Source organism: Protomyctophum bolini, assembly GCF_963924005.1.
Source record: "Protomyctophum bolini genome assembly, chromosome: 6".
NCBI classification, from domain to species: domain Eukaryota; kingdom Metazoa; phylum Chordata; class Actinopteri; order Myctophiformes; family Myctophidae; genus Protomyctophum; species Protomyctophum bolini.
In genome coordinates, this window is record NC_137867.1 from 986,939 (window position 1) to 1,013,448 (window position 26,510).

At 39.6% G+C, this 26,510-nt stretch overlaps 2 protein-coding genes across 2 annotated transcripts; both read left to right on the forward strand.

The window, feature by feature from the left end:
- Positions 1-11,860: 11,860 nt before the first annotated feature.
- On the forward strand, positions 11,861-13,264 carry LOC308317800 (E3 ubiquitin-protein ligase TRIM35-like; the record flags this gene model as incomplete). Its single annotated transcript, XM_080767077.1, has 1 exon — positions 11,861-13,264. One exon carries the CDS (start codon positions 11,861-11,863, stop codon positions 13,262-13,264), a length of 1,404 nt encoding a protein of 467 aa, XP_080623203.1.
- A 7,898-nt stretch (positions 13,265-21,162) lies between these two features.
- On the forward strand, positions 21,163-22,566 carry LOC308317801 (E3 ubiquitin-protein ligase TRIM35-like; the record flags this gene model as incomplete). The annotated part of the gene is made up of 1 exon (XM_080767078.1): positions 21,163-22,566. One exon carries the CDS (start codon positions 21,163-21,165, stop codon positions 22,564-22,566), a length of 1,404 nt encoding a protein of 467 aa, XP_080623204.1.
- Between the last annotated feature and the right edge of the window lie 3,944 nt (positions 22,567-26,510).

The window sequence follows — 26,510 nt, forward strand, 5'->3', positions numbered from 1 at the left end:
ATTCCATGTGATTAACAGCCACTCGATGGCACGCTACGAGCTTGTAGGTCTGCTATTTTTGAAAAAATGTGGAGCAAATCTTTTAATATATTCTTTCACAATGAACGTTTTAACTCATACCTTTGCTTCTGGGGGGCCCCTGAAACTACATATTTTCAGATGGGTGTCAGCGGCCAAATACAGATAAATCTGGGGTCCTTGACATGGAAAAGGTTGAGCACCACTGAGGTTTTTCAGAAAACTGTCAGGATTTAGAAGATATTTGTAGAATGTGGTCTCAGGTTGAAATGGGTTAAAAGAATGATAGCATCCACACTAGCAGGTCATAACACATTTTGGATCAACAGTTTTGAGAGTCCCTGGGACTCTGCAGCAACATGACTTTTCATAGGAAAGTTTCACTTAACTACACACAAGCCTCTCAGAAAGCCATAAATATATAAATACAATATCTACAACATACATGTGCTGTTCATGTATATAAGGCTGCCTTTGTTTTTGTAACGGTTATGATTAACATATGCTCCATTCACATTGTACGAGAGTGAAAGGTTGTTTTAACTAACATCTGCTAAATGCCTAAATTGTAATTAAACTTCTGGAAATGAAGCAACCACATTTTTGTTGAAATGTTTTTTCTTTTTTTATGTTCACCAGGTCCAACAGCATGATGCTTTAAATGTGTCAATTGTAACAATCCAGGTCTAAAATGGCTTGAATACTAAAATAATGTTAAAACATTTTTAAAAGTCTGCACACTGGGTCATGCTCCAAAGGTTATGTATTTCAACATTTTTACAACATTTGGTATTTGGAAATACAGAAACCCTTTTAGTAGGAATTGTAAAGAAAAACAATATTCTATGAATGCAGCCTTAAAGACATGTTAGTGTTTCAATGACTTTGCATTACTGCTAGATCATGCACTGTAACTGTTAAATAGTAGTAACATCAGCTCTCAATTCTTGAAACCGAACCAAATAAAAATAACTGCTCAGTACAAAACCAGGGACTTAAAAGAAACACGTAATATTTACAAGCGCCATTGTCATCTACAAATATATTTATAGAAATTGATTCTTTATGAAGCCTCTACTAGTGGTCTCTTGGCTGGAGCTCCAAGGTTTGAGTTCCCTTGGATAGATGCTAATCCACAATCAGTCCACCCTTACTATTGACATTCTCACAATAGCCATTTTGCCCTTACATGGTTCAGAACGTGTGAGAAAACACACCCCATCACAGTGTAGGACACAAGAGCAAAATGAGCACAAAATGACCACTTCACATGCTGGTTGGCTGTGGTTGGTAAATATGAAATAAACGCTTAAACGTAGCTAGGTGTAATGGTTGAAATAAATGCTTAAACGTAGCTAGGTGTAATGGTTGAAATAAATGCTTAAACGTAGCTAGGTGTAATGGTTGTAATGAGTCCACAGAAGACTTGTAAATAGGAAATAAATGCTGAGAAAATAAAAATGAAATAAGCCAGTTTTCTCAACTGTTTTCTGCAAGACATTGCTCTATAAGCCATATCTCCAAAACTGGTGGGTCGAACTGAACAACCTATGTCAATTTTAAGCTATGATTCCCTGCTTTCATGACATGAAAAAACAAATCCAATGGCAGTCCCTCAGTCAAATTTGGACACATATGGCAAACAAGAAAATGAAAACATGGCATTTAATGACAAAAAGGGTTGCTGAGATTTCTAGGAAAGGAATAGATCAGGGCTGATCTATTCCTTTCCTAGAAATCTCGGCATATAAACATAAAAATAATACCAATCACCCTTCTGTCGGATTTTAGCCAACACCTCTGGATCTCTGTATATCCTTTGAACAAAAAGGTCATCATGTGCGCACACAACAAAATCACACCAGTCCAGGCCTGAAGTGAGAAGCTGTCCTTGAATCTGCCAGTAGTATGCGTGCTGTTGTTTTAATATATGTGAGCCATCTTTCATGCTCATATACTTGCAGTCGACAAAACTTGGCACATTGGGGCACTTAAACTCTACCAGTCCATAAGGTGGGTTCTCCAGAGGGTCAAAGACTTTGCCATCAGGGGAGGCTGCCAGCCAAGGAACATCAGGGTGTATAACCAGGCCACAGGGGTAATAGTTAATGTTCTTCAACTTGGCATAGTCAATCGCTACCTCCACCTCCATCTCCAGGCCTCTCTTCATGTCAGCCGTTTGAACTGTGCCTCTCATGATTCGCTCTGCCAAATTTGTTGCTGAAGTCAGCCCCCGTACATGGCACGCCTCTCGGAACCTGTGCGCACACACATCAAATTATATTAAAATGTGCTTCTTAAATATACTATGGCAAAAGTCTACTGTGTGATATAATAAATGATCAATAGTTGAAGCCATACCTGGATGAGGTCAGTCTTGACTTGCGAAGCAACTTCCACTCAGAACTCCCACTCTGATCAGTTGTTGCTTCTTCGATTTTGTGTGCCGTGTCAAAAGTGACTTGAAGAGACTTCAGGTGAAACTCCTCGTGTTCACTTAAGACAAAGTCACAGCCTTGCAAATTCGGGTCAAGTCTGTACTCATCCAGGGGGATTGGGGGGAATGTTGGAGCATCTTCATGATGTGTGATGTAGTGTGATTGCAGTGGAGGCTGTTGGTACGAGAGGACACTTCCAGCCTGAACAGGTCCAAAGCGGGAGTCAACCATGGGTTGGTCTGCAGACATCCCCATGCTGCAGACTAAGGGCTTGGACAGGGGATCAAAGTTTTTGTAGGCCTCTTCCACCTGGAGCACAGAGAGGTCAGGGAGGGGTCCAGCCAGAGCCTTGTAGAGTGTGCTTCTGTAACACAGATGAGTGATCACTGATGCTAGTTGTTTACACATTTTATATAGTTAAGAATTGAACACAATACAAATAGAAAATCAAAATGTACTAATTGATGTTGAATATAATTTAGTTTAAAACCCTATTGTGAATAACTGGTGTGTATTGTTAAATATTACAAGAAAAGTATTATCAGTGTTTATCCTTGAAAGACTTTTTCCAAAAACTATTACATATTTACATACCTAATTCCTCCTTCCGCTGTTCCTCTTTTCGTGGGCTTGGAGATGGTCATTTCATCCACTGGACCAGGTTTCAGCCCCTATGAGTTAATTTAGCATTGCTTAGGTCTATGCAAAATTATGACATGACATGACATGCACACACACACACACAACTGACCATGGTTCTTGGCTTATGCCATTGTTGCTCCGTTTCAGTGCAGCTATGAACAGGGGGCACAACTTTGGTGCCCGCCTCGGAATATTGAGCCGACTGCAGTAGTAGTGCAACAATGTGGTTGCACATTGCTGTGCCAGCGACGCATGAACAATGCTGCTCAGTCAAGCTGACTGGCATGGAATGTTTCAGAACAACCTAAAAAAATGAAATAAATATTAGAAAGAACAAAAAATAGATTGAAATTGATAGTTTCAAATATTATATATTTTTCACAAATAAGAGACTTCCATAATGAACATTGAACGCTGCTTTGATACTCACCAGTCACCAGCAGTAATGATTAAGCAGTAGACCATGAACAGAGAACACAGCCATGAACAGGCTTTGAACAGAGAACACGTTCATGAACAACATGCAATCAACATAACTGGACCATAAACTGAAAACTAGGCCATGAACAGGCCATAAGAGTCACACACCACCCGTGAGTCCCACAAGGCTCCAGTCCAGAGTGCACCCATTTGAGAAGAACATGCACCCAAGAACATCAAAACATTGTAATTGGTCGCACCAGTTCACCTTGCATTTAGCAGTTCTGTCTATGTCGAGGCTATATCTATGTATAGGTTCACATAAATTATGTTTCAGAACTTACTTGCAGTACATGAAAATGTTAGGCACACAGTGCAACCATCTACAATGTTCGCCCTGAACAAACACCATCTCTCAATTTCACCCTACTGTTAAACTGTGGGGCTTTTCATTCTTCTTTAGTGACCTGTAGCAATAGGCTCTGATCCTGACTTCACCTGTCAGCTTGTCTTTATTTGAAACTGTCAGACATAAAACATGACGTGATGAATAACATGTTGAAGACAGTTTGATCAATTTCTCTGTGTTCAACAGTTACTTTACTTTATTTGTTTATTTGGACAGGACAATGCATATTAATGGACGTAACGGATATAGCACAGTTGCTAATTTTCATCCGCAGTCCTCACAATAAACACAAAACGGAAAACAGACAGGAGAAGAGTGGAATACATTTACATAGGGAACACAGCATTAAAAAGTTTTTTCAAAACAGTGTAGGCCATTCTGTCAACGCAAAAGGAAAGAATGATGGTACTCACCTTCATAGTTGAAAATATAGCTGGACACATACAATCTAAAGCCCTTGTCCAGCAATGAGTTGGATGCTTTACTGCTGGCTTTTACCATCCTGTGTACATCAGTGATTTTCATTTTTGGTAGCTCATCTAAGCACCTGGTGTAAAAAGGAGCCACTGCCATTCCTAGAAAAATAATAGATTTTCAAAATATTGCATTCATGTGTGAAAGGTTTGATTTACAAGTATGTATCCAACTTCCAGCATACAAATGGAACCAAATTGATCAGTACAGGTCCATCCTATAATTTTACATCTTGACTTAGATCTTCATACACTTGTATAGCAGGAGTATGCATGCAGACAGATAAACAAACAGAACACAGAAAGCTTCCATATATGATACAATAATAATGAATAAAAAAACATACCTGCCAACACTGTCCTCCTGTATTTGTCAGATGATCATGAAGGCTACCTGGTTGTGGGTCCCTACACACAGAAACAGGGTTATTCATATTTGAATAATAAAAAAAAGATCTACAAGACCACATTGCATTGTGACTTGTGAGCATGTAGATAGCCCAATTTCACCGTTTGTCATGCAATAATAAGAGTATGTAGGCCTTATAATATGAAAAAATAATAATAAAGTACAGAGTGTTTGTACAGATAAATACATTTATCTGTGATCAGATGCAGGCAGTGGTGGAAAAAGCAGACATACTGAACATATTTGGCATAACATTATAAAACATCACAAACACAAACATCATTTATCATTATGATGAATTGATTGAATTCACAGTTGTTGTATTGAGTTGTGCTTGAATGTACTGTAATTATGCAAACCGTTTATTAATGGCTATATGAGAGATTGGCTTCAGACGGAGCTAATCTGTGATGCTAAATGTCATGATGATGATGCTAATGTTGCTAACGTGTTCTTTGTCATTATCAAACGAGTCTAGGTCTAACAAACGTGATGATGTCTCATGATGATATGCAGTATGCACAAACAAATTAAACCATCATAGGGTGCTTCCCCAAACGGGTCCTTGCTCTAACAGTAAACGTTTATTTTGATGTATATTTATTTATACATTAAATAAAGCCCCAAAAGCTTAAAAGACACCACTGATAAAAACACTTAACAAACGTTAGCTTATTAAACAGATTGTAGCATAATAAAAGGTTTACCTTAGAATCTACAGTAGCAGCTAGTGTGCACAGCCAATTCGCCTAGTACCGCCTACCGCCTAGTAGCAATCCACATCATTTCTCTTTGGAAATATAAACACACGATAAAACAATTCCGATAAAAACGAAAGGTATATTAATGAACCATACAAATAAAAGTAATTTTTAAACGTACTTACAGAATTTACCAGTGACGAGAAAATAATAATATTGTCCGTAGAAATGCAGCGAAATCAATTCACTGTGGATGGGCCGGAAGTGAAGAGACGGGGGATACAGAACCAGGAAGTCCCGTCTACTACATTGTGCAAAGGGAGAATACTACAGATGCACAGAAATATCCCGCAGTCCACCCCAGCCCCAATTCCAGACATAGTTCTTCAATATATTCTTCCAACATTGCAGCTCGTTCAGAGCTCACTCAGAGCTAGAGTCCTGATACATGCATATGGTAAAAGCCCCATTTTGAGTCATAGTCGTCCATTCTATTGAGCAGCCTGTATGACAGTCGCTCGTAAGCGGCCACTAGTCCCATTGAGGCGTCCCAAAGGGACGGTGCCGGTGCAGATAGGGCCTTCCAGTCCTTGACCAGCAGCCTCCTACCTGACATGATGGCCGTTTGTATCCATTCAGCTAAAGGAGGAGCAACGTGCCTCAATGTGGCAGGATCCCCCAGAATGAACAGACTGGGTGAAGAAGGAATGTGTATGCCCGCTATTCTCTCCAGTCTTTCATGTATAGCGGTCCAGTATTCTTGAATTTTGGGACAGCCACAAAGCATGTGTACAAGTGTACCGTCTCTATCCTGACACCTCCAGCATTCAGGACCATCAGTCAAGCCGACCCTAAACAGTCTCGATGGTGTCCAATATATTCTATTTATAATTTTGAATTGAATCAACCTTGTACGTAGTTCTCTTGACATTTTCCTTCCATTCCTAAGAATTCTAGCCCAGTCACCATCTGATATTGTAATCCCTAAATCCTTTTCCCATGGCAACTTGGGTGTGGATTTACACTGGTCAGAGGCATCTAGCAACATGGCATAGTATGTAGAAGCCTCATGTCCCAATCCGAATATTTAAAAAATACTCTCCACTGTGTCAATTTTAGGGGGGGGGTGATGTGAGAGAACCAAAGGTTTTCTCCAATAGGTGTCTCAGTTGTAAGTACTGCCAGAAGTGATTATGTGGTAGGCCAAATTCCGTTTTTAATTCATCAAATGATTTCAAATTGTTTTCTTGGTATAGATCTCCCAGAATCTTTACCCCCCGTTGATACCATGGGTCCCAGAGGAAGGGCTTTTTACCTATACAGAGTTTGGGATTTTGCCAGATGCCAGCTGACCAATGGAGATGGGGATTGAACTTAAACATACAAGCTATTTTCCCCCAGACCCAGTGAATGTGAGACATAATCGGGTGTGATTTGCTAATTGAGTCCAGTTTAGTTGTGAGACATTCAATAGGCGTCAGAGGAGCACAAAGTGCGCTCTCAAGACTAAACCACGACGGGCCCTTTCCGGTGGAAGGGACCATTGTACCATATGCCTCATGGTCAGTGACGGATTAACCCCTCTCAAGGCCCTGGCGCTTCACCAAATCAAAAGGCCCCTACTGATTCAGCCAATTAATTAATTTATTAATTAATTAACATGCATGCGTTTAGCGCTGCCCGCAGACACACAAGACACATCAGGCACTGCCGCACTGGGCACAGCCTTTCCAACTTCAGTCTGCTAAACTATCTGCAATTTCCCCGAAAAAGAATTAGCCTATATCTACAAGCTCCATTAGCAGGCAGCAGCATGTTTTGTCTAAATTGTCTTTGTGGCCAACAAATGTAGCTACATTTGCAAACAGTGCTGTTGACCATGTTGTTACATGGTCCATATAACATGTGTGCACCAACAGACAATGCCAATATGCTATATTAACATTAGAACGTTTTAAAGACAGATTAATTATTGACGACAATGCAACCTGTGGGTCCAACGTCACTGAAAACTTTCATAATGGCAATTAAATTAATTTACTCACGAGTGCTGAAATCGTGAAATGGAGGATGTAAGAACACACTTTTGTTGTATTAGAGCAGGGTAAATATGAAGTTTTGCGCCAAGGTCTTGTTTATATTCCTCTTTACATAGGCTGTATGTTATTGTCGCAATTTGGTCCGTCTGAGATCTGACTGAGGGGGCCTTCCTGGGCGAGGGGGCTTCTGACGGCGTCGCTTACTCGCTTCCCCTCTGTCAGAGGTGGAAGCGACGCGCAGCCGTCGGGAACCCCCCCAAACCGACTGCCCCCCCCCTCCAGAAAACTGCTACAGAAACTGTCAGACGAAGACCAAAAACACTAGCGGGGGTTCCTATGTTGCGTTATATTTTTCGAAAGAAGCAACAGCTGTACCTATAGTCTCGTACCGGGCCCTGCAAGCTTCGGGCCCTGGCGCTTAAGCTCCACCTAGTTCCATTGTTAGTCCGGCTCTGCTCATGCTGAACGCATAGTGGTAGAGCACGAGATTGGGTATACCCAGACCCCCTTTATCCACCGGCTTCTGCAGTTTTTTTAAGTTCATTCTTGGACGTTTGTTGTTCCATAAGAAATTATTGCAAATTTGGTCAAATTGTTTGAAATAATGTAATGGAATCTTAACTGGGAGGGCCTGTAGCAGATAGTTGAGTCTTGGAGCACAGTTCATCTTAATAATGTTTGCCTTACCCCACATAGAAAGAAACAAAGGAGACCATCGTTCTACATCAGTCCGTATTTTATCCAGGAGCGGTTCAAAGTTGTTTTTTACTAACTCGTCCAATTTAGAAGGGAAGACTATGCCTAAATACTTTATGCCCTTTTTAGGCCAGTCAAATGAACCCGCCTGAAACAATGATTTAGGACAGTATGAAGTGAGTGGTAGAGCCTCAGATTTTGACCAGTTTATCTTATAGCCTGATATGGATGAGAACCTATCAATAGTTTTAAATAGAGACGGAAGGGAATGCTCCGGATCTGAGACAAATAAAAGTATGTCGTCCGTGTACAACATTAATTTGTGGCATTTATTGTCAATTGTGATGCCCGGAAACGCCTGGTCCTTGCGAATTGCAGCATTATTTAGCATTACAAAAACATTGAATAAAAGCGCTGTCACAACACTATTGAAACTAATTCCTCACACCTGAGTGCTCCTCATCCCCTCAGAGCAACACAACCTTAACAGAGTGATAATACATCAAGTGAAACAACAGGTATGGGTTTGACAATTCTATTTGTTTGTGTATGTGTTTAACAATGACAACGCCACAAGATGGTGATGTCGGACAACACAGATCCTACCTAAGACCCTTCAGTCAACTGAAACTGACATAATAGTTTGTTATCCATGGTGTGTACAATTTGAGATCACAGTAGGCTACTCTTTGTAATTATAGGCTACTGTAGATTATTTAAGAACAGCACTATCACTGACTGTTACAACCTTATTATCTGTCACCATCAATACCTATCAAGCATACACATGCATTCGTACCAGCACGACCACAATACTTGCGCGCTCTGCTTGCGCAAGTAATAAGATGCAGTGGTGTCACATACAAGTGAAGTCCTTCACCACACCCTTTTCTGTTCAATCATGTGCAAATTAGGTTTCTATAGTGACTTGATTGAGCTGCAGAGAGATACTTTGTATCACTTAATTGTACTTACACTATACCCAACGTGAATATTGAATTTACATGATGTTAACAAAGTGGACAGACTATTCAAATTAGTATCCGATTAATTTAATTCCATTCTAATGAAATGGCCCATAGCTTAGTGCTGAAACAGTCCAGAAACTGGATGGGAGATGATTGATGACTGTTGATGGGCTTGTCTAGGTGTGAAATATACCCAGATTAGGAGTGACACCTTGAAGTATTTCCTTCTAGCCTATTCGTTTTATTTTGGTGCTATCCAGCTTTTAGTGTTTGTGTAAACACTTTATCCTAACACAAGCATTAAATGAAATGTCATTGGCCACTTTAAGTCATTGTCCCAACACAAACATGAAATGCCATTGACAATGAATGGCCAGTTTTGAGTGTTTTTGCAAACATTACGTAAATTGTTATTGGCCGGAATGAGATGATGTATATAATCTTTAGTTCAGACAGGAGTCCATATCACACAAAAAAACACACAAAAAGACAAACAACATGGGAAAAGGATCAAAGCGAGCAATTAACAAAAAACAGCTAGTAGCCTGGACGTGACCCGGTAACAGCTCTTCATATGGTCCGTTAGTGCCACTATACTGTTACTAGACACCTCCAGGCGTTGCATAAAGTTATACATCAGTTTTCTTAACAAAGCATCACGTGTGGGCACACCAACAGAGGTAAACAACTGACTGGCACTGTGCCACTTAGGAACACGGAGAAGTAACCTCATGGCATTGTTATATGCCACTGTGTTGCATGCTTTTTACTCTGTACGAGGATGTATTATAAGAGCGCCCCTCACTTCACACAGGTTTGATTTTTATACATTTGATTTGGGAATCGATTTGTTTTCTCATGCCAATAATAGTCCACTTGCCAGAATGTGAACCCATAGGCATGTTGACTACACCAACGTTTTAACATCTCTTCATATAATTGGTCCTCACTAATGTTCATGATAAAACACCACCATTTTTTCCTACTCAGTCTGTGTCTCATAGGAGGGCTTTGGGCAGTTCTGACACCCGTCCACCAGTGACATCATCATTAGGCATATTTTTTTTAAAACAAGATTTGTTTTAAAATATATTTAGATTTGTATTATCGTGAGAACGATGGCTTCAACTTTTGCATTGCAACTTTTCAGGAAAATAAAGCCTGCCATTTATATTAGCTTAATTGATGAAGTGCCCACAGCCTTCCTATGAGACTGAGTAGGATTTTGTTTGTATTTTATAATGAACATTAGTTAGGACCAATTATAGGAAGATACGTTGAAAAGTGGTGAAGTGGTCCTTTAACACCCATAAGGGGGAAAAACTGCTAAACTAACGCTTGTAAAGGATTCAGCTTCTAAAAATGGATTCAGCATCATGAAAACCCCATAGTTTGACACATCACATGCTACATAAAGCATGATGAAATGTTGAATGTTTGCCTTCTATAGGTTGTTAATGGTATGGTCACATATACAAGTTACTGTAGCATCTGGCAGTTTTTACATGCTGGGAGTGGGGACCCATACTCAACATTTCCAACAAAAAACCTTGGTGTAGTCAACATGCCCAAGTTCACAATAGGGCTATATGGGCTGGCAAGTAGACTATAAAGCTTAAATTGAATTGAAAAAATTGTGTGATACAAAAATAATACATTAATTCATTGTGTTGGTTGTCAAATACATATCATGTCTTGGGTAAATTGATTAACTTTACAATAATGTATTTTATTGTTCCTTATATTGGTTCAAATGAAAACACTACCGATTTTTATTTAGCAGAGCTGTGTTGCAATTAAGGCAGATACCCCTCCACGAAAAGGCCTAGCTGTCCTGACCCCATATCCATCATTTATACATTATGGATAATTAGTGTGGACTTAAACTGTTATTCGTCTCAACTATTAAGCTTTAGTCTGCATTGTATGGCAGATATTTCTGGCATATGGAGACATATTAGTTTTTACAACATAATATCCACAGTTTGGTCAGTTTTCAATAGTATAGGCCCGGAATACTAGAAATATAATAGAAAGATAATGGGTAAATAGTAAATACAGACTTTAGCTGACTCAAATTAACAACTTTGAGAATTGTTTGACTATGCAGTGGTGTCAAAGGTTAAGTGGGGACAGGGGCTATTAACCAACAGTTCTCCAGTACAGTTTCTGTCTATTGTTGGTGTGTCCCACCCTCCACTCTGATTGGATAATCAGACCCCCCATGTGAGTATTTAGCAGGGCTCTGTTTTCTTTGGTGTCACTTCATTTTAATGTGTGTTGTTGTTAAGAGCTGAACTTATCTCTTCTGGACTGGTGAAGTTATCAGGTATGTTTATGATTTCACAATTCTTGTCTTAATTCATTTGACTTGCAGTGATTTTTTGAAGGGCTATGTGGGGTATCCGGCTCCACTTCTGGTGCTTGTAAACTATGTATCCAAAGTGCTTAGTTTAAACAAAGTGTCAACCAACTTAATTTATGTGAAAGTTTAACAGTAATAATAAATATTAGTAATTAAACAACTATTACTACTAGCACCACTGCTACTCATAATGCTAACATTGTTGTTTCCCCTACAGAACACTGGTGATTTACAGCCATGTCAACCGCAGGGGATATTCCAAAGGAGGGAGTAACTGGCAACATGGATTCCTATTTGACTCGGCAGGAAGAGGAACTCACCTGTCCTGTGTGCCGTGACATCTTTAAACACCCTGTTATCCTTTCGTGTAGCCACAGCTTCTGCAAGTCCTGTATGCAGCAATGGTGGACAGGAAAACCATCACACAACAAGGCGTGCCCTGTTTGCAAAACAAACTCCTCTCTAGATCAACCTCCCATCAATTTGGCGTTGCATAACCTGTGTGAGAACTTCTTAGAGGAGAGAAGTCACAGATGTATACCTGAGGTTCTCTGCCCTCTACATGATGAGAAACTCAGGCTGTTCTGTCTGGATGATGAACATTTGGCATGCCTAGTGTGCCAAGTTTGTGAAAAACATGCAGGACATAAGTTCAGACCCATTTATGAATCTGCAAAACAACTCAAAGAGGACCTCCAGGAATCACTGAAGACCATAGAGGAGAAAATAGAGGACCTTAAAGAGATTATAGCAGGATATCATCAATCAGCAGAATACATTAAGGTGCAGGCCCAACACACTGAGATACAGATTAAGAAACAGTTCAAGAATATTCGGGATTACCTACGTCAGGAAGAGAAGGTCAGACTCACTGAGGTGAGGGAGGAAGAGAAACAGAAAAGTCAGATGTTGATGGAAAAGATTGAGGGTCTGTGCAGAGAAATGGTGACTCTTTCCAACACCTTCAGAGATTTCGAGGCAGATGACATCTCATTCCTGCAGAATTATAAATCCACAGTGGAAAGAGTCCAAAGCACACTGCCAGATCCAAAGCCAGTTTCAAAAGTAGTGATGGACATGGCCAAACACCTGGGCAACCTGACCTTCAGAACCTGGGTCAAGATGAAGGAGATTGTCTCCTACACTCCTGTGATCCTGGATCCCAACACAGTCTTTACTGGATTCATCCTGTCTGATGATCTGACCAGTGTGTTGTACAATGATGATGTGCGTGAAGAGCTGTATGCCAACCCGGACAACCTGCACGTGGTCCAGGCTTCTGAGGGATTTAACTCAGGGACTCAAAGTTGGGACATTGAAGTTGGAAACAATAACTTCTGGGAACTGGGGGTGTTAGAAGAGTCTTTCCAGATAAACAATGGAGTTACTGGTTTGTTTTGGTGTTTAGGCTTCAGGCATGGCACATACACAGCAAACGCAGCAGGGTCGGGGACTGCTCTCTCAGTGAAGCAGAAACCCTGGAGGATCAGAGTCCAGCTGGACTGGAACAGAGGAAAGCTGTCCTTCTCCGATCCTGACACCAACACACACCTACACACCTTCACACACAATTTCACTGATAAACTATTTCCATGCATTTCTACTATTCACCATCTCCCTCTGAGGGTGTTGCCTGGGAAGGTGTGTGTCACTATGGAAAAGGACATGTATGTAGAGGAGCAATAAGACAATGTACTCCCAGTCTTTTTATGGTTTTTGGAGATTTCGCTCAAGTGTAAATCCAGCATGTCAGTATTGCATATCACTGTTTTATATTTTATACGATTTTAAACAGTAATATACTAGTTATTACTTTAAAAAAGTAATAAAGTTACACTACTTATTACTCCCTGAGAAAAGTAACTAGTTACTTATTACTTTTTTCTCTCGCCTCCAGTAATTGCATATTTTGTTTACTTACTATGCATTTTCAACATGGCTGTTTTTCATGTCAGTATTGGATATCACTGTTTTATATTTTATACGGTTGATAGTTAATTTATTACTTTTTCCCATGTACAGTTTTTTTTCTCCAGTTTTTATTCCAGTGTGGCTAGGCTGTGATAATGTCAGGGGTGGTATCATGGGCCACAGCATTTACCCTTTTCTGCTAGACTTTCACTGTGTTTACTTTTGACTTTTTATGTTGTATTTTTGTATTGTAATAAACATTCAGATAAAAGGTGATTTGTGGTGTGTGTGTGTGTGTGTGTGTGTGTGTGTGTGTGTGTGTGTGTGTGTATTGCATACTGTGTTCATGATAATGTCAGTCAGCAATTCACATGAATTACCATTTAGATTACAATTTACAATTTAGGCATTTAGCAGACGCTCTTAATCCAGAATGACTTACATTAAGCAAGAACAAAAAAACATGGGAATACATCACATAAAAACATTTATCATGAAACATGCGTAAGCTAAGAAAGTATCAGTGGAATATCTATATAATGAAACTATACATATAAACTACTATGCTATACATATGTACTATGACGTGCTATGACTACATACAATGCAATTATAGTGCTGTCTTCATAACATGCTATAAGTCTGTGTCAAATGCTATCTAAGTCTACAGAAATGCTATCTAAGGGGGTGGGGTAAGTGCTATGGGCCATGATGGAGTCTGAAAAGGTGGGTTTTCAGACTAAAGCGGAAGATGGGGAGTGATGCTGCAGTTCTGACTTCAATGGGAAGTGGAAAGATTCTAAATGGTACTTCTAAAAGACGACGGGGATGACTGGATTGATGTTCACGTCTGCAACACGGTGTCTTTGCACTGCACAGAGCCGACCCCAGCAGTGACACCTGGAGGAGAACGCCACATCGAGGTTCCACCCAGGCTGTCCGGACACGGCAGTGTTGATAGAGCACATCGTAAAATGTACTTTACACCACTGCTAATAGATGCTGTGTGTACACTTGTGTGGTGCAACCATATTTGCTGACAATTTAAAAGTTTGATTTTGTCATACATGTTGTGGGTGTGAAGGTTTTCTATATTTTATTTGTGATGGAGAAGGTATTTTTGTGTTGGGTTCATTATGGCAGAAGTGTTTAAAACAGTACCAGTATATCACCAATAGGTGGCGAAGTATCACCAGGGGAACAGAGTGTGTGAGGTGTGTCAAGTTTCATGTGGACTGAACGTGATCTCAAGAGAGTTTGTCCATACAATGCACATGGTGCAGTGTGTGATACTGAGCATATAAATATTCTATTTTGCAGGTGAGATGGTTATACTGGGAATGCACATGCTGTGGGATTATGTTATGGGATGATGTATGTCTGGATTGTATTTTAACTGTGGGTAACTTTGTTTTGGGACAACTAGGATGTGAAGAAGAGTCAGTGCAGACTAGAGTGAGTTGGAGTTAGCTTAGCAACTAGCATGGGAGCCTAGCTTCTAGTAGCTGCAGCAGTGGCAGTCTGAGGCAGCCATGACAGGGCATTGAGTGAAGTTGTGCTAACTAAATGTGGGTTGGAGGAGTAAAATACATGTTATGTGTAATACTGTGATCTTATGTGAGGATGTTTATGAATGTTGGGTTATCTAAACAGGGAAGTGGGTTATTTTGAAAGAAAGAGAACTAATGTGAATTGTGAATGTTTAATTACTGTGACCCTAAACAGAGAATACACAGTGGCAGAATACCTGAGCACCGTGACCGACCCAAAACAAAGAAAAATCTTAACTAGGTACAGACTCAGTGAGCACAGTCTCGCGATCGAGAAAGGCCGTCATAGGCAGACCTGTATCCCGAGAGAAGACAGACTATGCACCCACTGCACACTAAACGAAGTGGAAACCGAGCTACACTTCCTAACCATCTGTCCATTGTACCAAGACATCAGAGACACATACTTCCCACAGATTACAACCACACACGGAGATTTTGAAAACATGACCAATGACAAAAAACTCCCATATCTGCTGGGCGAAGTACAACAATGTGCAAACACAGCAGCAAGATTTGTGAGTTGCTGTGATAGGAGAAGGATATCAAATGGAACACAACCACCCTAAAGACTAATCATTGTGTATATTCCTGCACTATACCTGCATTGAGTTATCTTGGTACACAGAAGTTGATCTATTGAAGATTCTGACCTTCAAAGTACATAATTTTTGTTTTGATTGTATTGTTCTTTCTGCTTTGGCGATGTAAACGTATGTTTTCTCATGCCAATAAAGCCCTTTGAATTGATTGACTGCTGTGAACATGGTGCAGTGTGTGATACTGAGCATATAAATATTCTATTTTGCAGAAACAACAATAAAAACAAATGTGTAACACCAGTTGGAACCAGCACTCTATCCTTCTTGGCCCCGTTACACTTACACCTCAGTGAAATAATGTAATGGAATCTTAACTGGGAGGGCCTGTAGCAGATAGTTGAGTCTTGGAGCACAGTTCATCTTAATAATGTTTGCCTTACCCCACATAGAAAGAAACAAAGGAGACCATCGTTCTACATCAGTCCGTATTTTATCCAGGAGCGGTTCAAAGTTGTTTTTTACTAACTCGTCCAATTTAGAAGGGAAGACTATGCCTAAATACTTTATGCCCTTTTTAGGCCAGTCAAATGAACCCGCCTGAAACAATGATTTAGGACAGTATGAAGTGAGTGGTAGAGCCTCAGATTTTGACCAGTTTATCTTATAGCCTGATATGGATGAGAACCTATCAATAGTTTTAAATAGAGACGGAAGGGAATGCTCCGGATCTGAGACAAATAAAAGTATGTCGTCCGTGTGCAACATTAATTTGTGGCATTTATTGTCAATTGTGATGCCCGGAAACGCCTGGTCCTTGCGAATTGCAGCATTATTTAGCATTACAAAAACATTGAATAAAAGCGCTGTCACAACACTATTGAAACTAATTCCTCACACCTGAGTGCTCCTCATCCCCTCAGAGCAACACAACCTTAACAGAGTGATAATACATCAAGTGAAACAACAGGTATGGGTTTGACAATTCTATTTGTTTGTGTATGTGTTTAACAATGACAACGCCACAAGATGGTGATGTCGGACAACACAGATCCTACCTAAGACCCTTCAGTCAACTGAAACTGACATAATAGTTTGTTATCCATGGTGTGTACAATTTGAGATCACAGTAGGCTACTCTTTGTAATTATAGGCTACTGTAGATTATTTAAGAACAGCACTATCACTGACTGTTACAACCTTATTATCTGTCACCATCAATACCTATCAAGCATACACATGCATTCGTACCAGCACGACCACAATACTTGCGCGCTCTGCTTGCGCAAGTAATAAGATGCAGTGGTGTCACATACAAGTGAAGTCCTTCACCACACCCTTTTCTGTTCAATCATGTGCAAATTAGGTTTCTATAGTGACTTGATTGAGCTGCAGAGAGATACTTTGTATCACTTCATTGTACTTACACTATACCCAACGTGAATATTGAATTTACATGATGTTAACAAAGTGGACAGACTATTCAAATTAGTATCCGATTAATTTAATTCCATTCTAATGAAATGGCCCATAGCTTAGTGCTGAAACAGTCCAGAAACTGGATGGGAGATGATTGATGACTGTTGATGGGCTTGTCTAGGTGTGAAATATACCCAGATTAGGAGTGACACCTTGAAGTATTTCCTTCTAGCCTATTCGTTTTATTTTGGTGCTATCCAGCTTTTAGTGTTTGTGTAAACACTTTATCCTAACACAAGCATTAAATGAAATGTCATTGGCCACTTTAAGTCATTGTCCCAACACAAACATGAAATGCCATTGACAATGAATGGCCAGTTTTGAGTGTTTTTGCAAACATTACGTAAATTGTTATTGGCCGGAATGAGATGATGTATATAATCTTTAGTTCAGACAGGAGTCCATATCACACAAAAAAACACACAAAAAGACAAACAACATGGGAAAAGGATCAAAGCGAGCAATTAACAAAAAACAGCTAGTAGCCTGGACGTGACCCGGTAACAGCTCTTCATATGGTCCGTTAGTGCCACTATACTGTTACTAGACACCTCCAGGCGTTGCATAAAGTTATACATCAGTTTTCTTAACAAAGCATCACGTGTGGGCACACCAACAGAGGTAAACAACTGACTGGCACTGTGCCACTTAGGAACACGGAGAAGTAACCTCATGGCATTGTTATATGCCACTGTGTTGCATGCTTTTTACTCTGTACGAGGATGTATTATAAGAGCGCCCCTCACTTCACACAGGTTTGATTTTTATACATTTGATTTGGGAATCGATTTGTTTTCTCATGCCAATAATAGTCCACTTGCCAGAATGTGAACCCATAGGCATGTTGACTACACCAACGTTTTAACATCTCTTCATATAATTGGTCCTCACTAATGTTCATGATAAAACACCACCATTTTTTCCTACTCAGTCTGTGTCTCATAGGAGGGCTTTGGGCAGTTCTGACACCCGTCCACCAGTGACATCATCATTAGGCATATTTTTTTTAAAACAAGATTTGTTTTAAAATATATTTAGATTTGTATTATCGTGAGAACGATGGCTTCAACTTTTGCATTGCAACTTTTCAGGAAAATAAAGCCTGCCATTTATATTAGCTTAATTGATGAAGTGCCCACAGCCTTCCTATGAGACTGAGTAGGATTTTGTTTGTATTTTATAATGAACATTAGTTAGGACCAATTATAGGAAGATACGTTGAAAAGTGGTGAAGTGGTCCTTTAACAACCCATAAGGGGGAAAAACTGCTAAACTAACGCTTGTAAAGGATTCAGCTTCTAAAAATGGATTCAGCATCATGAAAACCCCATAGTTTGACACATCACATGCTACATAAAGCATGATGAAATGTTGAATGTTTGCCTTCTATAGGTTGTTAATGGTATGGTCACATATACAAGTTACTGTAGCATCTGGCAGTTTTTACATGCTGGGAGTGGGGACCCATACTCAACATTTCCAACAAAAAACCTTGGTGTAGTCAACATGCCCAAGTTCACAATAGGGCTCTATGGGCTGGCAAGTAGACTATAAAGCTTAAATTGAATTGAAAAAATTGTGTGATACAAAAATAATACATTATTTCATTGTGTTGGTTGTCAAATACATATCATGTCTTGGGTAAATTGATTAACTTTACAATAATGTATTTTATTGTTCCTTATATTGGTTCAAATGAAAACACTATCGATTTTTATTTAGCAGAGCTGTGTTGCAATTAAGGCAGATACCCCTCCACGAAAAGGCCTAGCTGTCCTGACCCCATATCCATCATTTATACATTATGGATAATTAGTGTGGACTTAAACTGTTATTCGTCTCAACTATTAAGCTTTAGTCTGCATTGTATGGCAGATATTTCTGGCATATGGAGACATATTAGTTTTTACAACATAATAGCCACAGTTTGGTCAGTTTTCAATAGTATAGGCCCGGAATACTAGAAATATAATGGGTAAATAGTAAATACAGACTTTAGCTGACTCAAATTAACAACTTTGAGAATTGTTTGACTATGCAGTGGTGTCAAAGGTTAAGTGGGGACAGGGGCTATTAACCAACAGTTCTCCAGTACAGTTTCTGTCTATTGTTGGTGTGTCCCACCCTCCACTCTGATTGGATAATCAGACCCCCCATGTGAGTATTTAGCAGGGCTCTGTTTTCTTTGGTGTCACTTCATTTTAATGTGTGTTGTTGTTAAGAGCTGAACTTATCTCTTCTGGACTGGTGAAGTTATCAGGTATGTTTATGATTTCACAATTCTTGTCTTAATTCATTTGACTTGCAGTGATGTTTTGAAGGGCTATGTGGGGTATCCGGCTCCACTTCTGGTGCTTGTAAACTATGGGCTAGATTTTGAAGGTGCGTTTTACCTATTACAGTAATATGAGCTGGGGGCGTGAGGTATGTCATATTGCAATTTTAAGCATGTTAAGAAGCGCTTTCGACACCCCGTGGAGTGCGCAAAACGGCCTTGAATTAGTCATGGGAGTGTTTAAGGCGTGTTTGAGAGTTACCCAATCAACATGTCCGTACTATTTTCTTTACCAGTCAGCTGATGTCACATACGGAATGCGCACTTTGGGGATCGTTATTATTACATTTCTTCAGGCTGGCACCATAGAAGACATGACATATATGACTTTGTCACATTTGGGTTAATTATTCCTATTGCACTGCATGCTGTCACCTTCATGCCTCAAAATAAGTTGTTTCTATTGAGAAACACCAGTAAAATTATATTTTAATTTAAATTATAATTATATTATATTTGAAATGAGTAATGAGTTGAATGCCTGGTGCGTATGCCCGTGATGCGGTATGGTCCCGTGATGGTATGGTCTTCGCTCGTAGCATTTTATTGAAGAAGACTTGAATCAAGTGTGATACAGCGTATGAAAGCAAACTTCCCAAGGATTATGCATATGTTTTTGTTTTTTTTTAAGGTTGAGAAATGAAAGAATTATGGCCGTTTCTAATCTCAACATTCCCAATAAAATGACGCAATAAAAAGACGCTGTTGCCATGTCTCAGAGAAACAAGTAAATAGGTCTATAAAAATAATCCCAAAATAAGCGCATATAACAGGGGTCTGTAACCTATTTTAAATGAAGTGCCATGTTTTTATTTTCTAGATATTGAGTCTGCCATATCCAGATTAATTTTAATGACACCACATTAAAATAAAAAACATATTTTGATTGTCCACAAATATAAAGTTCTTACATCTTTTTAAATATTTTCTTGCACATTGTTATAATGATCATTATATATCCGCCTGCAGTCAGAGTTCATAGTTTTAATGAATGAATGTGATGCATTGTGAGCTGGTAGATCTGCTATTTTCAAAATGTAATTACATTTTTGTATTAGCCGTCCTTAGTTGGGCAAATGCATTCATCTGGGGATGCCTGACATGGGAATGTGCTGTGTGAGGATCACTGGTTTAAACAACATTAGGAGAGAAACCTTTAGAAACAAGAAAAGCAACCACAACTACCAATATTTACAAGCAACTTTACAGAAAAAGAAGCCGCTTATAATAAACAGACTTGGCAACACTCCAGCAGCGTCCCAGAGCCGCTCAAGTGTAAAATCAAACAGTGCTTTTATCTGCTTTTGCGTTTATGAGGTGCCTAGACCCACGTCTAATCGTTATGCGCAGGTCAAGGGGCTTAATAGCAAATTGCGCAAAGCGAAAATAATTAACATATGGACACTCCCACAATGCTAAAATATTCAGCAACGTCGTATTCCATATGTGTGTGCGTTCAACACGGGACGATAAGGCTTTCATAATACGATTGTGCGCAGAGCGAGGCCAATTTATGTATTACCACATGGTAAAACGCACCTTCAAAATCCAGCCCTATGTATCCAAAGTGCTTAGTTTAAACAAAGTGTCAACCAACTTAATTTATGTGAAAGTTTAACAGTAATAATAAATATTAGTAATTAAACAACTATTACTACTAGCACCACTGCTACTCATAATGCTAACATTGTTGTTTCCCCTACAGAACACTGGTGATTTACAGCCATGTCAACCGCAGGGGATATTCCAAAGGAGGGAGTAACTGGCAACATGGATTCCTATTTGACTCGGCAGGAAGAGGAACTCACCTGTCCTGTGTGCCGTGACATCTTTAAACACCCTGTTATCCTTTCGTGTAGCCACAGCTTCTGCAAGTCCTGTATGCAGCAATGGTGGACAGGAAAACCATCACACAACAAGGCGTGCCCTGTTTGCAAAACAAACTCCTCTCTAGATCAACCTCCCATCAATTTGGCGTTGCATAACCTGTGTGAGAACTTCTTAGAGGAGAGAAGTCACAGATGTATACCTGAGGTTCTCTGCCCTCTACATGATGAGAAACTCAGGCTGTTCTGTCTGGATGATGAACATTTGGCATGCCTAGTGTGCCAAGTTTGTGAAAAACATGCAGGACATAAGTTCAGACCCATTTATGAATCTGCAAAACAATTCAAAGAGGACCTCCAGGAATCACTGAAGACCATAGAGGAGAAAATAGAGGACCTTAAAGAGATTATAGCAGGATATCATCAATCAGCAGAATACATTAAGGTGCAGGCCCAACACACTGAGATACAGATTAAGAAACAGTTCAAGAATATTCGGGATTACCTACGTCAGGAAGAGAAGGTCAGACTCACTGAGGTGAGGGAGGAAGAGAAACAGAAAAGTCAGATGTTGATGGAAAAGATTGAGGGTCTGTGCAGAGAAATGGTGACTCTTTCCAACACCTTCAGAGATTTCGAGGCAGATGACATCTCATTCCTGCAGAATTATAAATCCACAGTGGAAAGAGTCCAAAGCACACTGCCAGATCCAAAGCCAGTTTCAAAAGTAGTGATGGACATGGCCAAACACCTGGGCAACCTGACCTTCAGAACCTGGGTCAAGATGAAGGAGATTGTCTCCTACACTCCTGTGATCCTGGATCCCAACACAGTCTTTACTGGATTCATCCTGTCTGATGATCTGACCAGTGTGTTGTACAATGATGATGTGCGTGAAGAGCTGTATGCCAACCCGGACAACCTGCACGTGGTCCAGGCTTCTGAGGGATTTAACTCAGGGACTCAAAGTTGGGACATTGAAGTTGGAAACAATAACTTCTGGGAACTGGGGGTGTTAGAAGAGTCTTTCCAGATAAACAATGGAGTTACTGGTTTGTTTTGGTGTTTAGGCTTCAGGCATGGCACATACACAGCAAACGCAGCAGGGTCGGGGACTGCTCTCTCAGTGAAGCAAAAACCCTGGAGGATCAGAGTCCAGCTGGACTGGAACAGAGGAAAGCTGTCCTTCTCCGATCCTGACACCAACACACACCTACACACCTTCACACACAATTTCACTGATAAACTATTTCCATGCATTTCTACTATTCACCATCTCCCTCTGAGGGTGTTGCCTGGGAAGGTGTGTGTCACTATGGAACAGGACATGTATGTAGAGGAGCAATAAGACAATGTACTCCCAGTCTTTTTATGGTTTTTGGAGATTTCGCTCAAGTGTAAATCCAGCATGTCAGTATTGCATATCACTGTTTTATATTTTATACGATTTTAAACAGTAATATACTAGTTATTACTTTAAAAAAGTAATAAAGTTACACTACTTATTACTCCCTGAGAAAAGTAACTAGTTACTTATTACTTTTTTCTCTCGCCTCCAGTAATTGCATATTTTGTTTACTTACTATGCATTTTCAACATGGCTGTTTTTCATGTCAGTATTGGATATCACTGTTTTATATTTTATACGGTTGATAGTTAATTTATTACTTTTTCCCATGTACAGTTTTTTTTCTCCAGTTTTTATTCCAAAAAACAACATTAATTTGTGGCATTTATTGTCAATTGTGATGCCCGGAAACGCCTGGTCCTTGCGAATTGCAGCATTATTTAGCATTACAAAAACATTGAATAAAAGCGCTGTCACAACACTATTGAAACTAATTCCTCACACCTGAGTGCTCCTCATCCCCTCAGAGCAACACAACCTTAACAGAGTGATAATACATCAAGTGAAACAACAGGTATGGGTTTGACAATTCTATTTGTTTGTGTATGTGTTTAACAATGACAACGCCACAAGATGGTGATGTCGGACAACACAGATCCTACCTAAGACCCTTCAGTCAACTGAAACTGACATAATAGTTTGTTATCCATGGTGTGTACAATTTGAGATCACAGTAGGCTACTCTTTGTAATTATAGGCTACTGTAGATTATTTAAGAACAGCACTATCACTGACTGTTACAACCTTATTATCTGTCACCATCAATACCTATCAAGCATACACATGCATTCGTACCAGCACGACCACAATACTTGCGCGCTCTGCTTGCGCAAGTAATAAGATGCAGTGGTGTCACATACAAGTGAAGTCCTTCACCACACCCTTTTCTGTTCAATCATGTGCAAATTAGGTTTCTATAGTGACTTGATTGAGCTGCAGAGAGATACTTTGTATCACTTAATTGTACTTACACTATACCCAACGTGAATATTGAATTTACATGATGTTAACAAAGTGGACAGACTATTCAAATTAGTATCCGATTAATTTAATTCCATTCTAATGAAATGGCCCATAGCTTAGTGCTGAAACAGTCCAGAAACTGGATGGGAGATGATTGATGACTGTTGATGGGCTTGTCTAGGTGTGAAATATACCCAGATTAGGAGTGACACCTTGAAGTATTTCCTTCTAGCCTATTCGTTTTATTTTGGTGCTATCCAGCTTTTAGTGTTTGTGTAAACACTTTATCCTAACGCAAGCATTAAATGAAATGTCATTGGCCACTTTAAGTCATTGTCCCAACACAAACATGAAATGCCATTGACAATGAATGGCCAGTTTTGAGTGTTTTTGCAAACATTACGTAAATTGTTATTGGCCGGAATGAGATGATGTATATAATCTTTAGTTCAGACAGGAGTCCATATCACACAAAAAAACACACAAAAAGACAAACAACATGGGAAAAGGATCAAAGCGAGCAATTAACAAAAAACAGCTAGTAGCCTGGACGTGACCCGGTAACAGCTCTTCATATGGTCCGTTAGTGCCACTATACTGTTACTAGACACCTCCAGGCGTTGCATAAAGTTATACATCAGTTTTCTTAACAAAGCATCACGTGTGGGCACACCAACAGAGGTAAACAACTGACTGGCACTGTGCCACTTAGGAACACGGAGAAGTAACCTCATGGCATTGTTATATGCCACTGTGTTGCATGCTTTTTACTCTGTACGAGGATGTATTATAAGAGCGCCCCTCACTTCACACAGGTTTGATTTTTATACATTTGATTTGGGAATCGATTTGTTTTCTCATGCCAATAATAGTCCACTTGCCAGAATGTGAACCCATAGGCATGTTGACTACACCAACGTTTTAACATCTCTTCATATAATTGGTCCTCACTAATGTTCATGATAAAACACCACCATTTTTTCCTACTCAGTCTGTGTCTCATAGGAGGGCTTTGGGCAGTTCTGACACCCGTCCACCAGTGACATCATCATTAGGCATATTTTTTTTAAAACAAGATTTGTTTTAAAATATATTTAGATTTGTATTATCGTGAGAACGATGGCTTCAACTTTTGCATTGCAACTTTTCAGGAAAATAAAGCCTGCCATTTATATTAGCTTAATTGATGAAGTGCCCACAGCCTTCCTATGAGACTGAGTAGGATTTTGTTTGTATTTTATAATGAACATTAGTTAGGACCAATTATAGGAAGATACGTTGAAAAGTGGTGAAGTGGTCCTTTAACAACCCATAAGGGGGAAAAACTGCTAAACTAACGCTTGTAAAGGATTCAGCTTCTAAAAATGGATTCAGCATCATGAAAACCCCATAGTTTGACACATCACATGCTGGGAGTGGGGACCCATACTCAACATTTCCAACAAAAAACCTTGGTGTAGTCAACATGCCCAAGTTCACAATAGGGCTATATGGGCTGGCAAGTAGACTATAAAGCTTAAATTGAATTGAAAAAATTGTGTGATACAAAAATAATACATTAATTCATTGTGTTGGTTGTCAAATACATATCATGTCTTGGGTAAATTGATTAACTTTACAATAATGTATTTTATTGTTCCTTATATTGGTTCAAATGAAAACACTACCGATTTTTATTTAGCAGAGCTGTGTTGCAATTAAGGCAGATACCCCTCCACGAAAAGGCCTAGCTGTCCTGACCCCATATCCATCATTTATACATTATGGATAATTAGTGTGGACTTAAACTGTTATTCGTCTCAACTATTAAGCTTTAGTCTGCATTGTATGGCAGATATTTCTGGCATATGGAGACATATTAGTTTTTACAACATAATAGCCACAGTTTGGTCAGTTTTCAATAGTATAGGCCCGGAATACTAGAAATATAATAGAAAGATAATGGGTAAATAGTAAATACAGACTTTAGCTGACTCAAATTAACAACTTTGAGAATTGTTTGACTATGCAGTGGTGTCAAAGGTTAAGTGGGGACAGGGGCTATTAACCAACAGTTCTCCAGTACAGTTTCTGTCTATTGTTGGTGTGTCCCACCCTCCACTCTGATTGGATAATCAGACCCCCCATGTGAGTATTTAGCAGGGCTCTGTTTTCTTTGGTGTCACTTCATTTTAATGTGTGTTGTTGTTAAGAGCTGAACTTATCTCTTCTGGACTGGTGAAGTTATCAGGTATGTTTATGATTTCACAATTCTTGTCTTAATTCATTTGACTTGCAGTGATTTTTTGAAGGGCTATGTGGGGTATCCGGCTCCACTTCTGGTGCTTGTAAACTATGTATCCAAAGTGCTTAGTTTAAACAAAGTGTCAACCAACTTAATTTATGTGAAAGTTTAACAGTAATAATAAATATTAGTAATTAAACAACTATTACTACTAGCACCACTGCTACTCATAATGCTAACATTGTTGTTAGCAGAACACTGGTGATTTACAGCCATGTCAACCGCAGGGGATATTCCAAAGGAGGGAGTAACTGGCAACATGGATTCCTATTTGACTCGGCAGGAAGAGGAACTCACCTGTCCTGTGTGCCGTGACATCTTTAAACACCCTGTTATCCTTTCGTGTAGCCACAGCTTCTGCAAGTCCTGTATGCAGCAATGGTGGACAGGAAAACCATCACACAACAAGGCGTGCCCTGTTTGCAAAACAAACTCCTCTCTAGATCAACCTCCCATCAATTTGGCGTTGCATAACCTGTGTGAGAACTTCTTAGAGGAGAGAAGTCACAGATGTATACCTGAGGTTCTCTGCCCTCTACATGATGAGAAACTCAGGCTGTTCTGTCTGGATGATGAACATTTGGCATGCCTAGTGTGCCAAGTTTGTGAAAAACATGCAGGACATAAGTTCAGACCC